This window comes from Gymnoscopelus microlampas (assembly GCF_963454915.1).
Source record: "Gymnoscopelus microlampas genome assembly, chromosome: 24".
NCBI classification, from domain to species: domain Eukaryota; kingdom Metazoa; phylum Chordata; class Actinopteri; order Myctophiformes; family Myctophidae; genus Gymnoscopelus; species Gymnoscopelus microlampas.
In genome coordinates, this window is record NC_139961.1 from 29,468,252 (window position 1) to 29,493,602 (window position 25,351).

At 40.5% G+C, this 25,351-nt stretch overlaps 1 protein-coding gene across 1 annotated transcript in view; it reads right to left on the bottom strand.

The window, feature by feature from the left end:
* Positions 1 to 25,351, bottom strand: part of LOC311040716 (diacylglycerol kinase zeta-like) — a 168,239-nt gene that overhangs the window by 140,887 nt on the left and 2,001 nt on the right. Inside the window, exon 2 of the mRNA XM_084051063.1 lies at positions 21,882 to 22,015. Within this exon, the coding sequence (XP_083907189.1) occupies positions 21,882 to 22,015 (134 nt within the window). The remainder of the gene's footprint in view (positions 1 to 21,881; positions 22,016 to 25,351) is intronic.

The following is a 25,351-nucleotide window of genomic DNA, read 5'->3' on the forward strand; positions in this document are numbered from 1 at the left end:
TTAACCACTTGATTCCAGCCTATTCTGAGGGGATCTGTCGCCTAAAATAGCCGGTCTGAAAGCTTGTAGATCGGCTATTTCAGCCAAAGAGATTTGGTGTAGAGGGAAAGGGAGGAAAAGAGCGGACCAAGTACAGAGCCGACCCCAGTCAACTAAGTATTAGTTTACTAGGTACAGCATACAGTAGATGGTTTAAAGTGGTTAAACAGAATGGCCACACACGCCAAAAAAAGCCCCGGCTTTACCAACATCCTGTGGAGGTGGTAGTGCATTCTAGCCACTCTGTTAGTAGGTCAGACAGGAAAGTAGACACGGTCTATCTAACGTTACTGACAGGGCCACAAAGTATTTAAAAAAGAAACAAAGCCTGTGTCCTGTTTGAGACGTGTGACACGGCACATAGATTAGCCAACAGTATCACAGGTTCCCACCCTTCACACACACACACACTTAAGTAACGGCCAGTCCACACCAACGCAACTCCTTGCAACAAAACCGTTTTACAGACCGTTGCAGCGGTCTCAACTGACGAGTTGCAGTCTGGTGCCATTTGGGGATAATGGTTGCAAGTAGTTGCTGTTGCAAGTAGTTGCAAGGAGTTGCTGTTGCAAGTGGGTGCAAGGAGTTGCTGTTGGAAGTGGTTGCAAGGAGTTGCTGTTGGAAGTGGTTGCAAGGAGTTGCTGTTGCAAGGAGTTGCTGTTGCAAGTGGTTGCAAGGAGTTGCTGTTGCAAGGAGTTGCATTGGTGTGGACTGGCCTTAACCCATTAAGACCTGAGGCCGATTCTACTAAATGTCTTCAGTTTTTTGGAAAAACCTATGTTGCTGTCAGTGGTTCTCAAACCTTTTCATATCAAGGACCCCCAGAAGCAAAGATTTGAGTTAAAAATGTTCGCTTTAAAAAATATATATAGTCAAAGATTTGCACACATTTTCACAATTTTAGCCCAAAGTGTAAAATAATGCTTTTTAGGTCAAATCAAACAATTACACAGATGCTTCTCCCTTTCTTAAAGGGTTAAGGCTGTGCTTGTGGAACGGCACGGGGGCTTCTAACACAATAAGGTCATGTAGAGAAAACCACACTGACCACACTGTCCGATTTCCACACGTTGCTGCTGCTGCTGCTGCTGTGGAGACGTGAAGGGGGAGAGAAGCTGTGCAGAGATGATTAGCTCAAAGACAGACAACACTTCAATGAGGAACTGCTTGAGTACTGAACCACTTGAGGCCTGGTGTCTCTGTTTTTGGCATCATTATTGAGAATAAAAATAAAATACAATAAACAATTACAAATTACAAACAATTGGAAAAATGTAGAAGCCTTTTGGGGGAAAACATGTATATACATACATACATACATACACACACACACACTTTATTTAGCTTGTAGATCATCTATTTTCAAATAAGGCTTCAGAGGTTAAATTGTATACACAAGGTCAGAGGAGGGGAGGATGATGTGATATTGGTTTAACTTCAAACTGGCCTTTATGTTCTTGCACCTAGAGGAACAATAAGAAGCAGAACCACTTTCAAACATGAGCCAATGTCAGAGGACTCAGAGGTCGGAGAATGTCACTAATGAAACAAACGTACAGCAGCAGAAAATAAAATGCCTGGTATCAAATTAAATACAAGACAGACAGACAAACAAACAAGCACCCCAAAATATAACGTATATTTTGGAAGGTAAGCTAAGTAAGAGAGAGGCAGATTTATAAGCACTTCAGGTAATTTTGAACAAGCGTCATTACATAGTTTGCCCAGCAGAGTGTGCTATGAGCATTATATGTGCCAGACTGGACTCCACTGTTAACACAATCTGGTCAGGCCTGGTGAGACTAATGATTACACTACTACTACAGTGGTGCCCAAACCTTTTAGCTCGAGACCCAAAAGAGAATTTTGAAGCCTCCTCAGGACCCAAACTAGTGAAAATAGCAGATCTACAAGTTCACTTGTATCGGCTATTTTCACTACTTCTTAAACATTTGTTTTCTAATTAATAATTTATTTTGAAAAATCTTTGAATTTGTTTTTAAGTAATAAAAAACATAATGGGTCCCGAGTTCAACCCACTGTTTGGGAAGCAATGCACTACAGGGATGCTAAGCATCAAATCTTTATAATAAATTGCTCAACTGAATCTTGCCTCCAGTGGGTACTCATATCACGAGTGGGTACTCATAATTTTTCGCCTTCTTGGGCTGAAGACCAATAAATAGCCTTTCACAGGCTTACTACTGATTTGATATACAAAAGTGTTTTTGTATGGGTTTGTATCTCAACCGTCACCGTCACCCACTTTCATGCACTCAAAATCACACAAGCATAATATTTTATGTAATTACACACACACACACACACACACACACACACACACACACACACACACACACACACACACACACACACACACACACACACACACACACACACACACACACACACACACACAAACAAACAAACAAACAGGTACACAGTACAAACGGCCACACATTCACACATAATTCACAAATATACTGTAAATGCACGTACTGTACACACAAACATGCACAGTGAACACCACACATACACAAGCTCACACTTTTAAAAAAAAGCCACCCACCAACAGTACAAGTATTCATCTCTCTTATATTCAAATCCGATTTCAATTCAAAGGCGTACATTGGCATGAGAAACACATGTTTACATTTGTACACCCGCCAAAGCAAGGTGTGAAATAGATTTCACACTTTCACATAGATTTTTTTTTTAAGATGTACAATAAGATATAGTACTAGAATGAATAAATGTGAGCGGTGTAACATTGCAATCAAATTTAGTAGGCAAAACATTACTTTAACAGCTTATGTAAGTTGTGGTTTTATGTTTGTATGTGTTTAAAGGTATCTGCTCTGTTTGTATATACAGTAGGTCTATGCACCAAGATTAAGGTATTCCATTGGACATCTTTTTCCTCTCACAACGGCTCACAAATCTTGCTGCTGTGTTTGACCCGTGCTGCACTTCACCGACTAGATACGGAATGCTTTTCATTACGAATTATTTTAGTACGTTTTTAATCAGTTGGTGGCATGTGTCTCTGATGGCTTGGTACATTTGCAGGTCGTTAGAAAGTGCAGTTCAGTTTCCACCTCATCTTATGTAGTGGAGAAGCTTAACCCCATTTTTTTACATTATTGAAACGAAGCAGATAAAAGCGCCAATTTTTTTATGAGGCTTCTTTAGGATTTCAATTAAATTAAATCCAATTTAATTTTATTAAATCCAAAATTCACACAAATCGGCACACACTGTGTCTTTGGTCATGTGATGTAGATGTATCAGTCCGATTTCTCATATTCCCCTCAGATTGGCTACGATTGGCTTCTAAAATTTGTACACCTGCATTTAAATGCGCTTGGCAGCCAACTCCCCTGCAATCAATTAGCTCGTCACTTCTCCTTCTCCACATGACCAAAGACACAGTGTGTGCTGATTTGTATGAGTTGGACAACATTTGTAGGAGTAATAGCAAAATGTGTGTTTTGAAAATAACGCAAAATGGCGTAAAATTTTGAAATCGGAAAAGGGGCGGGACCTATATGGGAAGTTGCGTCATGATCCAAGGAGTCCAGGGAAAAAAATACTTTTTATCCTATGACCTACGGTTCAAGAGTTATAGGCCAAAAAGTGAATCGGCCTGTTTTTTTTAATGAATATTGATATGGTTAATTGTATGGATACTTTTCAAAATAAAGTTTGGTACCCAAGGCTAGAATCCATCAGTAGGTCCTAAAGAAGCCTCATAAAAAATTTGGCGCTTTTATCCGCTTCGTTTCGATTATCTTGTTAAGCTCTCCCACTAATGTGCAGTGGGTGCACATCTTGGAACTTAACCCATTAAGACCTGAGGCCGATTCTACAAATGTCTTCTAAATCAATCCTAACAGTTTTCTGAAAAACGTATATTGCTATATCAGTGGTTCTCAAACTTTTTCATGTCAAGGACCCCCAGTCCTTTCCCGGATTGAACGGGTTAAGGGCTTCTCCATGGTGCGCACGTAATCTCTCAGATCAAGGATTTTCTTAGTATTTCGGATAGGTATTATGCCACTGGGTATTCTCTGTTCAGAGCCAAATTTCTGATTCTGAAATGGCATTTCAACTTGCTCAGGGTTCTGGTGGATTCGTTCCAATGTGTCAGATAGTTTCTTCTCTTTTTAATATAATTTGGTTTTAGTCCTGTGGTGTTGCTGACTGGTGTGAATAGAGTCCGAGATATTTCTCCCGAGACTATTTCTTGTAGGTGAGGGTTTGTATGGAGCCTGTCAGGGTCACTTTATTGCAAGTGATTATAAAATGTAGTAGGTCTCCCTCTCCCTCTCCCTCTCTCTCTCTCTCTGTCTCTCTCTCTCTCTCTGTCTCTCTCTCTCTAGCAATTCTTAAAATATATTCAATGGCATCTGATCTGTTTGTATGTACAGTACGGTCTATGCACACAGTTCAGCACGGTGCAGGAATACACATAATAAGATTTTCATTCTTTATGGTGATTGTATTACATGTACTTTTCATCCACTCATGTACTTCCGTCCACTCACTCACTCACTCACTCACTCACTCACTCACTGACTCTCTCACCCTCTCTCTCTCTCTCTCTCTCTCTCTCTCTCTCTCTCTCTCTCTCTCTCTCTCTCTCTCTCTCTCTTCATCCAACACCCACTCAGTATTTGCATGACAAATAAAGCATCACTCCACGGCACTAGCAGGCACACGATTCACAGCCAGGAACATGAGAGAGAAACAGGGCGATTCAAACGCTTACCAAAATAAAATACCCACCCACAAATGACCCACTTTCTCCCACGCTTTTCATACCCAGATAATTGTATTAACCCATTAAGACCGGGAACGCATCTGTGTGTCATTTTTAGATTACTTTGTCTATTTAAAAATAGCAGATATATAAACTCATAAAATGGGTGCAAATCTTTGGATATATATATTTTTTAAAACGAACATTTGTCAAATATTTTGTTCCAGGGACCTCCAAAAACAAAGATTTGATTTACAAATGTTCGCTTAGAAAAATATATATTCAAAGACTCAAATTTTCATGATTTTTCAAAAAATAGCCCAAAGAAATCTAAAATGACACAGAAGTGTTCCCGGTCTTCATGGGTTAAGATCAGTCATTCTACCATTCACACAAAAAACTTGCCATGACCATTATCCTAATGAGATCTGCAAAATCACCCAACACACACAGTTTTTGTGCCAATTATGTTTTTCACAGACCCATACATTACCACCAACATACGCACCCATACACAAACACTCAGCTCACTCACACAGGTGGTTGCACAAACCTGCTTCAACACACAAAAATGCATGGACTCACAAACGCACACACATTTTGTTCATTGTTCCTGACTGATGTTCCTGATGTATTTGTTATGTGTATGAGGACAACAATGGAGATCAGTCCTGGACTATACTATGTCATATCCTTGATTTGTTTTAACTTGTGTTATGACTTAAAAATAGATGCATGCACGCTCACATGTTGTGTATGCACGCGCACACACACAAATATACTGTAAATGCTCATACTGTACACACAAACATGCACAGTGCACACCACACATACACAAGCTCACACTTGCAAAAAAAAGCCACCCACCTACAGTACAACCTCACTACCTTTCATCTCTCTCATATTCAAATCCAATTTCAATTCAAAGCGGCGCATTGGCATGAGAAACACCGTTTACATTTGTACACTTGCCAAAGCAAAGTGTGAAATAGATTTTTTCTTTTTTTTTAAAAGATGTACAATAAGATATAGTACTAGAATGAAGAAATGTGCAACATTGCAATCAAATATAGTAGGCAAAACATTACTTTAAGGTCCAGTGAAATTACATTTTCGGTCATTTTATTTTGAAGTTTCAGTCTACAACAGAAGATTCCATCCCTTCAGGCTATGGCACGGTAGAATCTCACTCACGTGGTGCGCACTGCGCAGTGTTAAGCTGAATTCCGATACCAACTTTCACACTCGCTCACTCTCCTCGCGTCCTCCACTCGCGCCTTAGCCTCGCCCCCCCAGCGAGGAGGAGAGGATTAGATGCGAGGACGGAGTGATGGACCGGGATGGCCTCATAGGATCCGAATGCACTACGCTCGGCTCACCCAGCGTCATTTCAAAGCGACGGCAAGATCACTTATGACGTGTCACACAGCTGGATCACTGGAACCAGAGCTGTGGATGAAAATATACATAGTAATATGCAGGTATAGAATAGAACAGTGTGTTTGTGCATGTGTGTGTGTGTGTGTGTGTGTGTTGGGGCAGTGAGTGGGCGGGGGGGCTCCAAGCGCTCCAAACCCACTCGGCTCCTCCAAAAAGCAAATAACCGAGTGACCGAGTGTGAGTGAGCGAGTGAGCGAGATTTTGGGTATTGGAATTTGGCATTAGTGTTTGTAGCCTGCAGGCGCACGCTGGCCAAGGGAGAGAGAGACGGCCACTGTGCAGAATGTTTGTTACAAAGTTGCTTATTTCTAACCTAAAATGTTTTCAGATACATATTTTAGTGTACTGATTAAGTTTACAATGAGTAATACACCGTCTGGATGTCATCTTGAATGAGATTCAAAACGGAGTCGCTCTGTAATTAACACATTGCCTGCAAAGGACGTATGTTTATGTCCTTCCAAATCCAACACTTGCCTGCTAAGGACGTTTGTTTACGTCTTTTCAACAAAAAGAGGGCGCTCTACCACAACTTAGGAATGATGCCTTGACTCTGAGAGAAGGAATTCCGTCCACTCCTATGGTAGGATTTGTAGAAAAACACATCTAGCTCGGATTTCTTCTTTTTTTGGTGAAAACAAGCCTTATTCAACGGGCGATAGCAACAAAATGGCCGATCGTGGTAAAAATGTCTTTGTTCCGGTGGATAGAGGTGACCCTCCCCCACCCCCACCCCCAAGACACCCTTTGTTTACTTCCGTGTACACGTCACGGCTCCCGCAGCCCTCCAAAGATCGTCAATATAAGGTAAAAAATGCTGGCATGGGGATGAAAAACAATGTTTTAATCTCAGGCAGTCAATGTGTTAAAATCAGCTGTGTTTGGAGGAAAGTGCAGCTATGGGAATCACACAGGTGATGTGAATGAAATGAAGATTCATTTATATTCATGAAAGTGTATCTATGTCATTACGCAGCACATTTTTGTTCACAGGAAGTCATTAAGATTGGCTTTTTAGGGACTTTTGATATAAAACTACACAAGAATTGGGTTTTTTCCTTTTTGCTATTGTTAGGTATGCTCACAATATGATGACCACGGTTATGCTCTAAAAAACTATTAAACGTATTTTTCATTTCACCAGACCTTTAACAGCTTGTGTAAATTGAGTTCACACACACACACACACACACACACACACACACACACACACACACACACACACACACACACACACACACAGTGTGCCTATGGGTGGTTCTAAAGAGTAATGTGGATACAATGATGGATGCAGCTAATACCTTGCTACTGTAACACCATTACTCCCCTTAAGACACATAGCCCAGAGCGGCGAGCAATATCACCCCCATAACTCCAACGAGAGCATTCAGTCTGTCTAATAATGTAGTGAACATTCAGGATCTGATGTCTGAAGATGAATAAATAATCACTCTGCTCGTCTGCGCTCTCGCTTAACATTTCCATCCAACTTTCCGACGTTTTATCTTTTCTGCTGAGACGTGTGTACACGTTTCATCTTCCGTCTATTGCAGCTCTATCTGCGTCCATATATCCTGTCATTGCCTGCTGTTAGAATCCAATTTCCCCTGTCGGGGCTCATTAAAGCTTCATCTTATCTCGTCCGACGGCAATAATGAAAGCCGTGCTTCATTTCGGAGATGCAGCCGCGTCAAACATTCAGGTTTTCGTCCTTCGAACCAGGGCTTACGTGAAATGTCAACAGTAAGTATGTGAAACAGGATACCACTGGTAATCAACCTTTTTAATTAGTTTATTATTCATTAGGCCATGCCACAGACCCCCATTTGATACGATATCATTTAATGTTGTATATCTCTGACCAAATCTACACAGCAAAACCGTCTGTGTTAATTTAACTCTGACAGCTTACATAATGGAACCAAATGGATATTTGCACACTCTCAAACTTAGAGACCCATGACGGTTCATTTGGTTCCTAACTATCGTCGGCCATTTAGCTGCAGTGGGGACCCACTGGAACCTCCTAATGGACCCCTGGAAGTCCCTGGACCCCACGTTATGAACCAGTGCTGAACCACCTCATGTCAACCAGTCCTCTTTTACCCCATTAAGACCTGAGGCCGATTCTACAAATGTCTTCTAAATCCTAGCAGTTTTCTGAAAAACCTATGTTTCTATGTCAGTGGTTCTCAAACCTTTTCATGTCAAGGACCCCCAAAATTATATGCATTTGGTGGCGGACCCCCATCTCAACACATTTTGTTCCAGGGACCCCCAGAAGCAAAGATTTGAGTTGAAAATGTTTGCCTTAAAAATATATTAAAAGATTTGCACAAATGTTCACTTTTTTTTTTAAAAGACCTCATGAAGTGACGAGCTATGTCCATATCTAAACCGATGCTTTACCGGTTTTAATGGGTTAACAAACAGTCAGAAAGTATAGTACAGTCAGAAAGTATCGTCGTAACTACTTTTGGCTTGTCACCACCAGAGAGTGAGTAAAAGCAGTCAGTAAACCTTGTGCGGCGAACCCAGCCAGCCCTCTACTGTCAGCAGCCAATCAGTGCAGCAGCCAGTCAGCCGCTAGCTTGTTACTCATAGAATGTTCAGAATGTCATGACAACCGTTCCCCATTGTTGACTACTCCTCTTCATGTTTGAGCTCCCCTTTTCACTTCTTTGTTGGTTGGCCCGCGTGTGTGTGCGTGCACGCGCGTGCGTGCGTGTGTGCGTGTGTGGGTGTGCGTGTGCGTCCATCAAGAAAAATACAACGCAAGGTATATCATTATTAACGTGCATTGTTCTCTGCCAGGATCACTGCAATTAGATGATGAGTTTGTTATCAAACGTGATGTTATTCTGCAAAGAAATCTAAATGTTAAACCATTCATTAACTAATTCAATCAATCAATCAATCAATCTATCTACTGTATCGATCCATCTAAGTGATGAGCCTGGTATATAAGTAACTAAACCGGTCAAATGATGATGAACTCTTCACCATATGTACAGTATATTTTACTCTACTTGTGTTAGGGAAAACTTCACATATCTGACCTGTTTGCCCTGTTTTCTTTCTGTCTCTATTCTTTGCCCCTTTCTTGAAACTGCAAATGATAGGAGCTTGCACGACAAAGAACTTCGCCCACTTTTTTACACCTGTCAATCTGTGATGTGAAAACGAAATTGAGTTGAACTCTGACGCATGAGCATCTGTCCCCGCACAGGACAGCTACTGTACGTTCAACATGCTTTGATTTTTATCAGGACTTCGATCTCATTTCTACTTTAACTTCGATGCAACATTTCTGTCATGAAAACGGCCAGGAAAGCTCACGTACTGTAAAGCCACATGGCTGCAGTAAATGGGGCCAATGCTATTGATTAACCTACTTGATGTACTCCCAGCCTCAGACCTTTGCTCAGCACTGGGGGAGGGTACTGTGCTGTACAGTATATATATATAAACACATTCATTATGTTTATTAAGTAGCCAGCAGGGACACTTACAGTTCAACACTGTACTGTTATTTAACTGTACTGGAGTGGCCTGGTAACTCAAATAGAGAACATACAGTAAATAGTGTCCCTATTCTGGGGACACAGCAAAAACAGACCGTCTACAAGCTCCCAACGCATCGCTTTGGGAGCTTGTAGATCGGTTATTTTCGAAAAAGAGATTTGATGTTGAGGGGAAAATAGAGATGGCTTAGTACAGAGCCTTTGTGCACCCTTGGTAGAAGTATATATGGTTTAATGGTTAAGAAATCGAGAGCGCAACTTATAGAGATAGTTCACCCCAAAATGACTTTTTTTCAATTACACACCCCATGGAGACTTGAATTCAGGGAGATTTTTTTAGTTTTTCTCGCATGCCATTATTGCCAATAATTTGATGACCGGCGGCGGCTCCGGTATGGGGTATGCGGCTGGGGTGTGTCTGTGTAATTGATAGAAAATAAGCATTTTTTTTGGGTGAACTATCCCTTTAAGTCTCAACAAATCAAACAACAAGTAAGGGTTTTAACAGACAGATAGATGGATAGATAAAGACCCTTTTTGATCCCCATGGGAGAATTCTGGTGTTATAAATATTGGTAAAGCAATATTGATATTGCTGTAGGCCTATAAAATATAGTTCTACGCTATAAAAGCAGCATGGACCAGGAAAGTCCCAACGCTGTGCAACAGCCTGGTGTTGTTATTATAAAACATTTGGAACACACGCGCTCCGTCTCTGCTGCAGACAGTTTTTTTTTTATAGGTTGCAGGTATGAGGGGATAAAATTCCTTTGTCACCTACTGTAGGCCTACATGTACATAAAGGTTCGTCGTCATCAAGACTGGCATACTTTTTTTATTATCACAGAGGAAATGCTTCTGAATTGCATTGCGCACTTTAGCTGGTTGACTTGTTTGTTTCATTGAGAAAGAGAGAGAGAGAGAGAGAGATACAGAGAGATACAGAGACATACAGAGACATACAGAGAGACATACAGAGAAATAGAGAATTATTTAATGTCAATCAACAGCGCATATATCACGGGAGCCTTGCATGTTTTTGTGACGTCGGAATTGGAATAAAAACAAATGTATGTATCGGGTCTGGATCGCATCCTAGTGAACTCTTGCAGTGTCTGCAAGAGTCTCCCTTGTCGGAGATCAATCATATAGTGTGAAAACCACAACGATTTATGACAGCTGATTTCAAGGAAGAGACTTGTGTAGTGTGAAATACAGAACGATCTGATGACCCCCTGACCACTTTAGAAGTCGTACAGTGTGTTAGCTGCCTTAAGAGGGTCAGACAGTACACAAGGCTGGGTGTGTTTAATGAGCTCAAAACAAATAATAATAATCAGTCCTACTGTTACTTCCCTTTCCCGTTTCATACTCAAATACTCAATAGCAGGTTTCTCAGCAGGCTAAACTAGGTCAACAGAAATGGTCAGCAGCTCAAACTCCTTAACATTGTCCTCTAATAGTGTCCAAAACTAAAAATACAAAACTCCAATTTATAATGATCTATCTATGCAGCAGAAAGGGTACCAGAAGAAAGTTTAGATCTTGCCAGTAGTCTACATAGCTCTTCCACAGAATAATACAAATAGTCCAAAGGAAATCAAAGCTCTTTAACTAATTAATCCTCTTTGGTGTGAAATCCTTAAAATGAAAGAACTTATGAGTCATGAAAATTAATCTTGCTTCTGATATATTCCATGGTCTCAAAACAGCAGCGTTATGGGCTCTTCACAGAGGACATGGGTAGGCGGCAACTTTGAGGGTGAAGTGGCAAGAAAATGGATATTGGCAGCCATCTTTGTTTATAGTATCATCTTGGCTAAGTAGGTTTGATACTGTAAAAGGTAGATACAGTAGTATCAAACCAATTGAAAACGGATGTTTCGGCATGCCCTTTTTTATTATAATTAGTTTCAGTCTATGCTTGTGTGACTCAGGGAGCAGAGATTCATTACTTCATGATGCCTAGTCCACATGGGCTTACTTTATAAAACACTAGGTTATTTAAAGCACATTCTATTATATGCAATGGTAATTTGAAGCCTATACAAACAAAGTATCATATACAAACACAAACGAGCAATCAATTCACACAACTAAACCAGTCTGCCTATAAGCATTTAGGCAGACTTAAGCTTTCAAACAAATAGCTTGTCCTGTCTCCATCAGCAATGGACTAAAAACAAAGCAGCAATATTACCAAAGTCACAAGTATCAAATGTCCCTCACTCAAGCAAATGTTACAGTGTTACATACTGTTCTATGACATAACTTTCTCAGCACAGAAGCATAATACTCAGAAAGGCCAATTAAGACCAATTCACTTAATCTTGTTATTTCCAGATAGCACGGCCTATAGATGCATACCAGCAAAGGAAAAATTATGACTTACGTCTGGGCTAAACACATAACTTCACAAAGTCTGAAAACGGGGCAATAGAACAGTACAAACTCTGTTCACAGCTGTTGCAGTTTGTTGTTCCCTTCTGTTGTCTGGCAAGTGAAGTGGGAGAGGGCCTGGTGCAGTGACTCAGACACTAATTTGTCAGCAACACTGATTGATCAGCGACACTGATTGGTCCGTGACACTGATTGGTCAGGCTTCTCAAGAGAGAGAGGGCCAGAATGATCTGGCCTTTTAAAGATTTATAGTGGAGAGATCTTGAATATTGTCCCCCTTTGTGTTGCTTATGAACATGAAACAGACATCCTGAGCCTTAATCTGATGCAATAAAAAGAGATTTATATTAATTATTTATGTGCTATATTAACATCAGTTTTCAGAGCACTGGTTGGCTCTGCAGGAGCCTCGTCTCATTCTCCCACTCTATGTGAGTGTCAGTGAGTGAAAGGTCTACTCTAAACCACACACACCAATGCCACTGTTGCCAGATTTTGCGAGAGAAATAAGTGACAAGGTCTATGAAAACAAGCCCAAAAGAAGCGACTAGGCCACATGAGCACTTTAAACATGGCTATTTGAAAATAGACGATCTACAAGCTCACAACGCGTCGCGAATCTAGTGAGCTTGTAGATCTGCTATTTTCAAAACATTTTGACTATTTTTTAAAACATTTTAACAACACAAATCTGGTATGGGGTCCCTGGCAAAAAAATATTTTTCATTTGGGGGTCCTTGACATGAAAATGTTTGAGAACCACTAGTTTAAACGACATTAGGAAACAAGCTCAAATAAGCAACTACACTTTAGAAACACGCCCAATATTTACAAGCGACTATACAGAAAAACAAGCCCAAAGTTGCTTATAATAAGCAGACAGGGCAACACTGCCCAATGCCAATACCTTGACCACATGAACCTTACTGTCCCTATTTTGGGCTGGGGCAAACCCATAAATAACAGATCTACAAGGTTGGCTATCTTCGGCGAAGAGATTTCACGAAGGGAGAAAAAAGAAGGGGCCAAGTATATTGACAGCTTCATACAAAAGCTAATGAAATCAATTATTTGAGGTGCTGGATTGGAAATATTCATGAAGAACAATAAATATTTCATCTATTCACAGCTTCAGCCATCCAGTATATGTATCATATATTTACATAAATAGACTATTTTCCTGTTATTGGCTTTATTCTTAGATATTTTTCTCCAGTGACTATTTTCACATACTGTAAGACTTCTAAAATCAAAGTTTTTATTTTATTTCCTTTTTATGTAGACCTTATTAAACCTGTTCTGCTCAGTTTCAGCTTCACCCAGCTGATGGCGCTAAGATGGTTATGATAAGCACACAGTGCTCGGGCAGGGCAGTTAGGGGTCAAGTGTCTTGCTCAGGTACTTTGACACGTAGAGAGCATTGGTTCTCAAAGTGGGGTCCGGGGAGTGGCGGGGACCCCCAGGGGTCCTTGGAGGGGTACCAGGGGGTCCCCAGCAAAATGTATTAATATAGCGTCACAATCATTTTAACCACTTAAACCATATTTTATACTTTGGCTATTAAAAAATAGAAGATATACAAGCTCATATGAGCTTGTAGATCTACAATTTTTGAAAAATCGTGAACTTTTGTGCAAATTGTTTTTGAGCAAAACATTTTTACTCACATCTTTGCTTCTGGGGGTCCATGGCACAAAATGTTTTTTTGAGATGGGGGTCCACATCCAAATACATATCATTTTGGGGGTCCTTGACATGAAAAAGTTTGAGAACCACTGAGAGGGAAATGAACCTGTGACCCTCTGATGGCCTTTCTGATGGCCTCTCTACCCACCTGCGCCCTGCAGGTTTCGAGTTTCTGCACATTGATTGTCACACCACACTGAAATGTACTCAATCCAAGGCAGAGGAAGACACAATCAGCTTGCTGACGGAGTGCGACTGACCGACTCTCTGGGAGCAATCTAGTGGGGGATAGACTTATCTAAGTCCAATTGTAATTTGCGGACATCTGCTTTTTTAGGTCAGTTTCGAATGTGTTCTCTTTGAGTTTGTTCTCTTCTTTCCTCTCCTCTCTGCCCCCTCCTTTCCTTTTGTCTCCCACCATAACGTATTACATAAGGAGTAATGCCTGATTTATACTTAAGTTGTGCATAAATCGCAAGTAAGGATAAATCATGCTTCATACTATAGCACCGGACAAGCCACACACCACTGTCTGTACAATAAAAACGACAGTATTTCACTGCATACTGTATATCGAGAAAATGCTGAAAAGAGCAGCTGAACTCTAATGGAACAAGCGTCCTTAAATGACGCTGGTTAGAGAGAAAGCTAAACTTGTGAACTCTTACACTAATGCCTAACCAAATAGGGCTGTTGGTGGTGTTGCCATCTGTTTGAGATTATAAACAACATAATTCACATCTGAGCCGGAACATGTATTTAATAAGGATGTACCACGTCAAAACATGGTCTCCCTGCTTTTGAGTTATTTGTCTTCTCCTCTCTTGGGCTTCACACTCCGCAATACCTACAAGCTGTTTGACAGAGAGAGAGACATAGAGAGAGAAAGAGAGAGAGAGAGAGTTCTGCAGTACCACATACAGTACTGTATATAACTGATCCTTATGTAACTTTTTGTGGTGAGTCAGGAAAATTGACAACTTGTACGTAGGTCTCTAACACACACACACACACACACACACACACACACACACACACACACACACACACACACACACACACACACACACACACACACACACACACACAGACACACAATCTGGATTACTGGTTAAACCCAGTTAGATTATGCAGCCTTCTGTCAGTCTGTTCGTCTGCTTTTAGAGTGTCTGACAACACACACACACACACACACACACAGATCTAGCAGAGAAACAGAGTTATGGAACCTGCAACGAAATGAAGAAATGTCCTCCTCCACTGCTGAGGGAGTGCATGCAACTGAAGGAAAAGAAACGTAACACCCAGCTAAGAGATGGTACAGTCACTCTCTTCCATCATGAAGTGAAAACCCACGTCTACCATCAATTTATAAGTTATGAACGAGGTATACTATGAGGTATACAGTATGTACAGTATGTATATCTCATCGCTCTTTATTTTGCAACCAAGCATGTTACTTATGGGGGACTACCAAGGGTGAGTGAGAAGGTAGCATCCAGGGCAATGAGGCTGGCCGGTCACTAGTCTACCACAGAACACCAGAACCTCCCAACCAGAAAACGTGTGCTGTAGGAGCCAGTGCATGGGCATCGATCACGAGGGCGTCCCACACCTACCACCGTGGAGGTACTTAACCCATTCAAACCGGGAACACATCTCTGTCATTTTTAGATTTCTTTGGGCAATTCAAAAATAGCAGATATACAAGCTCATAGCGCAGCACCGAGTGCTGCGCTATGAGCTTGTAGATCTGCTATTTTTGGGAAAATTTGTGGAAAATCGTGGGTCTTTAAATATATATATTTTTTAAAGCGAACATTTGTAACTCTGATGTTCGCTTTAAAAAATATGTATTCAAAGATTTGCACACATTTTCAAAAATAGCAGATCTATGAACTTGTATATCTGCTATTTTTGAATAGCCAAAGAAATCTTAAAATGACAGAGATGCGTTCCCGGATTGAATGGGTTAAGAAAATGCAGAGGTGGAAAGTACTGGTGAGCTAGCAATATGCATGGAGAGAACTCACTTAAATGTATCCATAATTGAAAAAACTATGTTTTTTTCATGGACAGGAGTACTTGTTAAAAATGAGAAAATCCGCAGCATTATATAACAACACATCTAGTGGTTACCGTTCAATGACTTGCTTGCAGCAGCCCGGTCTATGCATTATCACATTGTGCACTTTTTTGGCTAAATGTATGTACTGTAATAAACACATTTCTTTGTATATTTACGTTATTTGTCATGTCTGACCTGCGCAACTTCAAACCCTAAAAGCCAAAGAGAAATGTAATTTTTATTCATACGTTCCAGCGTTCAACGACAAAAACAGAATTAAATCGTTAATCGCAATTATTTGTACAATAATTAGTCGTCACGTAAAATGTCATAATAGTGACAGCCCTACACACATTCAAACACACGCACACTGTACACACAGCTGTGGAAACCATTGGGAAGCCCTGGGGCCTTCAGGTAAGACGTGTGGACAGCTGTGGTCACTGTGAATGAATGCATGACGTGAATGAATGCATGGCCTAGTATAGACTGATTATCCCAGGATTAAAACTAAACATTCTCATCATCCCTGGGTTGGCTGCACGGAAATCCCCCAACTGTGACGTTTGTGACATTATTTTAATTTACAGTATTTATTTATTGTCCGTTTTGTCTTGTTTTTAACAGCTGTGGTGAAAAGCACTTCAGATGTTATAATTTTTTTGTATTATTACATTTCACCTCAGGGGGATAATAACCATGGTCTGACCAGCGGATCTGCGTGTTAATAAGGGCTTAAAGGCAACATAACAGACTAGACCAGCACTACATAAACTCTAATCCACACACCACAGCATCTTTATGGGTCGCTTTCAGCTTTCGGATCATTCAGTACACGTTCACACTTCCCATCGACATCTGTGACACTGATAACTAAGAGAGACGCTTGCAATGAGCGGTAATACTGTAATAATTAACCCTGGTTAGATAACGTGAAGCGAAAAGGGTGCCGAACTCTTGGCCTAGCCGTCTCTGAGTAGAAGCACTTAACGCTGTTTGTGTTGACACACTCACAGACCGAGGAGAACGATGGAAGCAAAGCCAGAACAATGGAGCTAAGCTCGAGTGGCACATTGAAGCCTACAGAGGTGGAGAGAGGTCTATTGTTGACTGATGTCGACACACCTAATTGTGGAGAGGGAGGGAGGGGAGTGCTGGTCAGATAAAAGAGTATCCCTGCATGATAAGCCGGTGATACACAGGCAATCATGTTCGTGGCAATGGAGACGGCACGATCTGCTGTGCAGAGGGATGGGCACCGAAATGATAATCACAGCACGCCATGATTCAGAATAGACGGTATGAATTAGAATTGTGCTCACTGGCCATGTACACTGGCATGTGTGGCTTGACGTCTGTACATGTGCACAAATAGTCATGATGTAACTGCATGACAAAATTGGGAAAAACTGGGAAAATAAATTAAAAGTATTTTGCTTCGAGTCATAGATAATCTTACAAACATAACATTTTTTATAAAGCAATAAACGCTCTGTGGGTCATAGAGATGTCCATAGAGATAATAAATGGCTACTGCTACATCCTGTACTAAAGTATGTAATATACTACAGATTATGACCTTGGCTTGTAGGCCCATCAATCTATGCATCTATTCATCAGTCCTTTGCACCTATTTAACTTCAGTTCTCACATTACAGCAGTTGTCTCTGAGTTGATCTAAAGGTCAAATTCAGGGAGTGAGTAGACCACCCTCTCTGTCCTGATAAATGTCACAACGAATAACATCCTATAACTCACACTCAGTTTTAATCAACGCACCACTTATCACCACCGCTGCTGCTGCTGCTGCTATGGATGACTCACGTCCTGTTGCAAGTTAACTTAACATTTCCAGAAATAAGCTCTTTTCAAAAGGCTGGTACCACGCGTTCATGAGCAATTCAGTGGCCGTTATTTTTGATGCATTGAGCATGCATGTAACGGAGAGAAACTGTTTGAAAAAGAGAAGTCATGGCTAGCTACTGTAGAACCCTGAAGCTTAAATAATTCCAGGACCTTTCCATGCCAAGGAACCCCGAATAGCCATAGCCCCTGGCTGTAGCAAAATGGCTTTAAAAAAGAACAAAAAAAGACACCCCCCGGCCGCCATCTGGTGGCCCCCACTTTGAAAACCTGTGGGCTAGAAGAGTGTGTGTGGCACTAGCAGACTGAGATATTTGTATGTATGAGATATGTCACTCAGGTGGCACATAATAAAAGTCTCCTGCACACCTGAGCAAAGTCTTTGTGACAGGTGCGTTGCTGGAGAATACACATAAACAGATGATTTAATAATAATGATTTGTTTAAACCACCTGCATCCTGCACACTGTTTTCACTGTGACTTGCTCAATGAAATAAATAATTAAATCATTTTAACCACAAATCATTTTAATCGCAAATTTCGGTCAAGGACATAGTTCAGGCATCATCATGCCTGAAGAAGGTCCTTGACTGAAACATTGTGATGAAAATAACAATTAGTTATGGGGGGGTAGTTATTTTTGGAACCTCAGTGAAGTGATGTTTTATCAAATGTTAAGTTGCCACAGCATGTATATGTGAAATAATTTGTTGAAATGTGTAGTTAGTTGACTACGACTATTGTACTTTCCTTTTCCACAGGCTGACAACAAGTACTGCTAATTATTGTGGAGAAAGCATGAATCCCTTTGACAGACATCCGTCTGTGTGAAGAACACAGAAGTTGCTTTGTTTGTATTTCTGACGTGCATTGACAAGCAGATTTCAACGCTTGGGAAGTTCTCTGACCGGGGCTCAATAGTTGAGTCCTTTCCTTCCACTACATCGCAGGCTTTCAAAGTGGGGTTGGCCAGGGGAAAAAATCATAGAAAAAATACTGTTTGAGGGCCCCAGGCCCCTTGTCATGGAAAGGAGTGGGAACCTCCCCTGGTCCACGTCACACTGGCCAGGGCACAGGCTTTTGGGAGAGCAGTTCCTAATGTAAAAAAACAACAACAACTGAAGCAACAAACACAAAATGAAATCCTGGCAGGCTGTGGCTACGTTGCCCATGAAAATCAAATAACTGCTCTGTGCTCTACAATCGCTGTTCAACGCCTAATAGCAGCTGAAAAGTCAATATAGAAACCACTGAGTAACACCATATTGAACTTTCTGTTTATGTGGGTAACGCTGAACTAAAGAATAGAGGATAATACTGACTATAGTATAGTAATTGGGGACATGCACTGACTGCAGGGTGAACTTTGTACAGCACAGTAAAATCCTGAGTGTTACTTAAACGCTGAGAGTTTACAAATGGACCCAAAAGGGCCCATGTAGTTAAAGTAACACTCAGGATTTTGCAGTGCACTGTCAAAACAGAGGCTTGTTTAGATTTGATGTGATTTGATTTGATTTGATTTGATTTGATTTGATTTGATTTGATTTGATTTGATTTGATTTGATTTGATTTGATTTGATTTGATTTGTTCTGATCTGATTTGATTTGATTTTATTACTGATCCACATTAGGATTAGCTAGGCTTCCTGGGGTCCACATAAAAACACAAAAACAGTTGCACTTAACACATCGGGTGCCAGCATTTTTTCATAACAACTTACCGTGGGTGCCAGCATTCTCCCCATTGACTGCGCTTTGCTGTTTAAAGTTTCGTGCGTTACAAGCAAATCCACGCAAAAAAAGCATCGATTCATGTTGTGCCATGAGCCTGGCTACAGGCTGGAACCATAACATTCCCCTCGCGGGTTACAACGGGGGGGGATCGCGCATCGCGCATGACCGGTTTTCCCCACAGGAAACAGATTCGGAGATATAGGCGTTTCAAAGTAGGAAATAGACAGGAAGCGGATGGGGGGAAAAAAATTGTTTCCGGTGAGCGATCTGGCACTTCCTTCGCAGGATTACTATGGGTGCTCCCAGAGCTGCTCTAGCCCCGCCCGCGCGGAGAAAAACGAAAAAAAACAAAAAGACTGAAATCACGGTTCAGACCGTGTTCGGCACCGAAGCTTCGGAACCGCCACTATGTAAACACACGGTTCAGACCGTGTTTGGCACCCGATGTGTTAAGAACAATAAATTGCAAATACAAAAAGATTAAAAGTCAGGACTCAGCATACAGTACATAATAAACCATCTAACTTAAGAAAAAAAGAAAGAGGAAAAAAAACACTCACACAAAAAATTTAAAATAATCACAAATATGATAAATGGATAATTGTGACTAAAAGTAACAAATAGAACAGTTGACATTTAAGATAAAACAAAAGCAATATAGATTGTTAAATAAGATTTAAGACTATTTTAATTACTATAGATGCAGCAGAGATTTCTAAGCAAGTCATTCAAGAGAGATAATTACCTATTTAAGATCTTATTAAAATATGAATTCTCAGACAAGGCAGTAAAAGCTGCCCATTGCTGGACCCTCTAGTGTTATGATCATAATAATAATAATACATTTTATTTGTAACGCACTTTATATTTGAAACAAATCTCACAGTATTTACAGGGAAAAAATATATAAAACAGGAGAAGTACTACTCACAAGTAACGACTGAATTGTACATTGTACAGTACAAGACAGCATATTGAAAGACAACCTCAACTGTAAGTCAGGAGAGACACACATGCATATGGCTACGTTGGATCTTACTGAACAAACCAGGACCAACCGTGCTGCCCTGTTTTGGACAACCTGGAGCTTCCTGAGGTCACCACCCACAGCAGATGACCAGACTATAGCAATAGTCGAGGAGACATCAAACTAATCTGTCATAACAATGTAGCTGATGTGGTGAGACCAAGATAAAGTGCAATCCTGCATCACTCTAAAGAATTTACTGTTTCTGTTGAAGTGCTGAATAACACAACTTGAAATCAAGCTTTGGGCTTGTAGGTAAACTTTGCCTGTTTCCCAACACAATACATTTAGTTATAGATATGTTAAGGAAAGGTCTATATATGCATATGAACCACAGCTACGCACAACTTTCAGTTCCCTGCTGAAGACTACATTAAGTACATTATTATTACACGATGACTGATGACTGGAAGGGAAGAGGTCAACACAACAGATCTTGCGTCTTTTTCTAAGCACTTCCAAGCATCTCAAGCTCGCCGCCATGCATCCGCCCACCTCCTCCCACACTCTTAACACTGCATCATGACTTTACTTCTACTCCCCATCATATCTGCGTTATCTATCCAAATATGAATGTGGAATTTCACTCTGTGACACCTCACATCTTGGCGCATTATTTTCCCCTCGGAATAGATCTGTGTCATGGTGACATCGCTGTGAATGACTTTTTGTCAGCCTCATCCTGATATCAAGATGAGTTTCCAACCTCATCTTGATATCATGTCTGCAGATTTCAACATAACTCACCAGCTTGTTGTGCTACTGTATTTTAAAATGTAAAAACAGCTGTTTTTTATTGTTGCCTCCAAAACCAAGGCGTGAGTGAACAAGTGAACTAACAATATGAGTTATGTGAACCTTTCCATCAATTAGATTCACACTTTCTCTCTCTCTCTCACGCACGCACGCACGCACGCACGCACGCACGCACGCACGCACGCACGCACGCACGCACGCACGCACGCACGCACGCACGCACACACACACACACACACACACACACACACACACACACACACACACACACACACACACATACAAGTCATACATGTACTCAGAAAGAGAAAGTACATACAAATGGAAGAGAGATACAGAGAGCGTGAGAAATTGGAAGACAGAGAGAAACTAGACAGATACAGCCTGTTTAAACACAGACAGATGCTGCCCAGCTTTAGTACGACAGTGCATAGAACTAATCTACTTAAATACTGCAACACAGACACCAGGTATATCACGGACCAGCACACTCTCTGCCGGTGCTTTGATGTCCGTCAACTAGAAAGGAGTCTCCTTTCCCACATTTGAGCCACTGTGAGTTTCCTGCAGTGTCCTACCTGTATGACACCTGTTTCCTGATGGGCAGGTGGAGGAACTCTGATTCCACTTGGGACACCGACAGCCTCCCCCCATCAGCATCTTCCTTGTTTTTCTTCTTTTCCACATCTGTCTCCTTCTTTTCTCCTGGTATCTAGAATAAATTATAAAGTATAATATATCATATATACATATATATGTGTGTCGTGTGTGTGTGTGTGTGTGTGTGTGTGTGTGTGTGTGTGTGTGTGTGTGTGTGTGTGTGTGTGTGTGTGTGTGTGTGTGTGTGTGTGTGTGTGTGTCATTTATTACTATTTTATTTTATTTATTTATTTTATTTGAAGAAATCATTTGCGTAGAATGTTCAGTTACTGAACACATTTTGAACGTTTTTGAGCAGTGACCTGCACTTCAGCCTTGTGCTTTATAAAATATCAGAATAACATTAGGAACATTGAAAAACAGAACTACTGACAACAATAAAATAAAATGAAATAAAAATTAGGGATGTCCGATATTATCGGCCTCCCGATATTATCGGCCGATATTAGCATAAAAATTGATATCGGGAAAATATCGGTATCGGTTTTTGGAAAAACATTTTTTTTTTTTTTTTTTTTTTTTGCTTTATAAATAAGTTACAGGAGTTCTTACGGTATATGGTGTGTGTGATATGAAATTTGAGCTTACCCTAATCACAATAATCCCCGCATATATCGGTATCGGTAATTAAGAGTTGGACAATATCGGTATATCGGTTATCGGTAAAAAAGCCAATATCGGACAAGTCTGATAAAAATGTAAAAAAAACTGTTCACTCTGGCAGCTAACCACCATGACCACATACTTATACTATTGGTCACTGAGGGCCAAAAGAGAAGTTGGTGTTTCTGCTTAACATCCTTGTAATAGCTGATGTTATGACATGTTAGCTACATATTAACCACAGATGCAAGGCAATATGATATAGTATTTTGATGATGTACTGTTTCCCCCTGAAATATCTACCTTTACAACTAAAGCAGGCTCTTACTTCTAAGCTATTTCAACCATGCACTACAGACTGTGATTTTATATCTTCTGCTGTTTATATCTGCTCAAATGTTTCTCTACCTTATGTATATTTATATTAGTAGGGGCTGCTAAGTGAAAAATCGTTACGCGGCGGATAAAAGCATGAAATTTGATACAGATGTCCCTTGGGTCATCCTAAAACATCCTAGAAGGGGTGCCCAAAAAAATCTTAAACAGGAAGTGAGTTATGGACAAAATCCAAAATGGCCACCTAAACTGTTGACCGTTGACTCAAAAGACACCAAAAGAATCTCCAAAAAGCATAACATTTGGCACACATTTCCCTTAGGTCATCCTTAGACATCCTAGAAGGTGTGCCCACAAAAATCTGAAACAGGAAGTGAGTTATTGACCAAATTGAAAATGGCCGCCTAGTGTTGTCGATTGACTCAAAAGACAACTAAAGAATCTCCAAAAAGCATAAAATTTGGCACACATGTCCCTTGCGTCATCCTAAGACATCCTAGAAGGGGTGCCCAAAAAAGTCTTCAACAGGAAGTGAGTTATTGACCAAATTGAAAATGGCCGCCTACAGTGTTGGCGATTGGCTCAAAAAGCCTATAGAATCTCCAAAAAGCATACAATTTGGCATATATGTCCCTTGGGTCATCCTAACACATCCTAGAAGGGGTGCTCAAAATAATCTGAAACAGGAAGTGAGTTATTGACTAAATTGAAAATGGCCGCCTACAGTGTGAAAGATGATGCAAGATACCTAAAGAATCTCATAAAAGCATGACATGTGGTACAAATGTCCCTTGGGTGATCTGAGCGCATCCTACAAGGGGTGCCCAAAGAGGTTTTAAACAGGAAGTGACCGCCTAAAGCAGTTGACACAAAAGAAAACATAAAGGGACGTCATAAAAGTGTACCATTTGGTACGTACATTGAGTGCTTCTTAATATATCCTAGAAGGGGTTATTTATTTGCTTGTTTGCTTGTTTATTAAACTTTTTAGGAAGGGACCATGTTGAAGAAATTCTAAATGGCTGTTTAAACAGTTGACCACGGCAGTCTGCATATTATGCAGACTCAATACGACAGGTTATGCAGTGCATAACCTGCCGTATTTTGTAGTCTACCTTCTGTTTTCATTTCTACATCATCTTTATTTCACTTTCTGCATTATTTTTTTTATTTTACTCTTTGAATCTTCTTTATTTGGCTAACTCTCTGCATATTCTTATTTATTTTACTCTGCATCTTATCTTACTCTGCATATTCTTAATTTACTCTCTGCATCTTATTTATTTTGCACTCTACATCTTCTTGCTGGTTTTACACTCTATCTTCTCATGTATTTTCTTCTTGATCATTATTTATTGATCATTAGTTTTTTTGTGATTAGTGTTTAGTAACTACATGTATTCATATGTGCCATTTCGCAATTACCAGCACATTGGCATAATGCTCTGCAAGGTAACCCAGCATCCCGGCATCTACACTTTCTCGAACATAAGGGCTCAGCTTTGCAGCCACACTTGAGTTCTCTACAAACTTTGGCAGCCTCTGGCAAGAGTGTCCATAAAGGTGTCCACGAATCAGCGACTTTAATCCATCCATATTTATCAGGAGATGGTAGAGATTGCATAGCTTTCAGGCTTCTGGACCAAATGCCAGATTGGTAAACTGCTCGATTTGAATGTTGTAGCAGTGCAGCCCGTGGGGGAGGAGTGTTTTCCATTGAGAGATTATTAAAACTTTTTTTGGGCACCCCTTAAGATGCATTCAGATCACCCAAGGGACATTTGTAACAAATGTCATGCTTTTATGAGATTATTTTTTATGAGTGTCTTTTGCATCATCTGTCAACACTGTACACGGCCATTTTCAATTTAGTCAATAACTCACTTCCTGTTTCAGATCATTTCAGGCACCCCTTCTAGGATGTCTTAGGGATGACCCAAGGGACATGTATGCCAAATTGTATGCTTTTATGAGATTATTTAGTTGTCTGTTGAGTCAATCGACAACACTGTAGGCGGTCATTTTAAATTTTGTCAATAACTCACTTCCTGTTTAAGATTTTTTTGGGCACCCCTTCTGGGATGTCTTGGGATGACCCAAGGGACATGCATGCCAAATTGTATGCTTTTATGAGATTCTTTAGTTGTCTTTTGAGTCAATCGATAACACTGTAGGCGGTCATTTTAAAATGTGTCAATAACTCACTTCCTGTTTAAGATTTTTTTGGGCACCCCTTCTAGGATGTCTTAGGATGACCAAAGGGACATGTGTGCCAAATTGTATGCTTTTATGAGATTCTTTAGTTGTCTTTTGAGTCAATCGACAACACTAGGCGGCCATTTTCAATTTCGTCAATAACTCACTTCCTGTTTCAGATTCCTTTGGGCACCCCTTCTAGGATGTCTTAGGATGACCCAAGGGACATATGTGCCAAATGTTATGCTTTTTG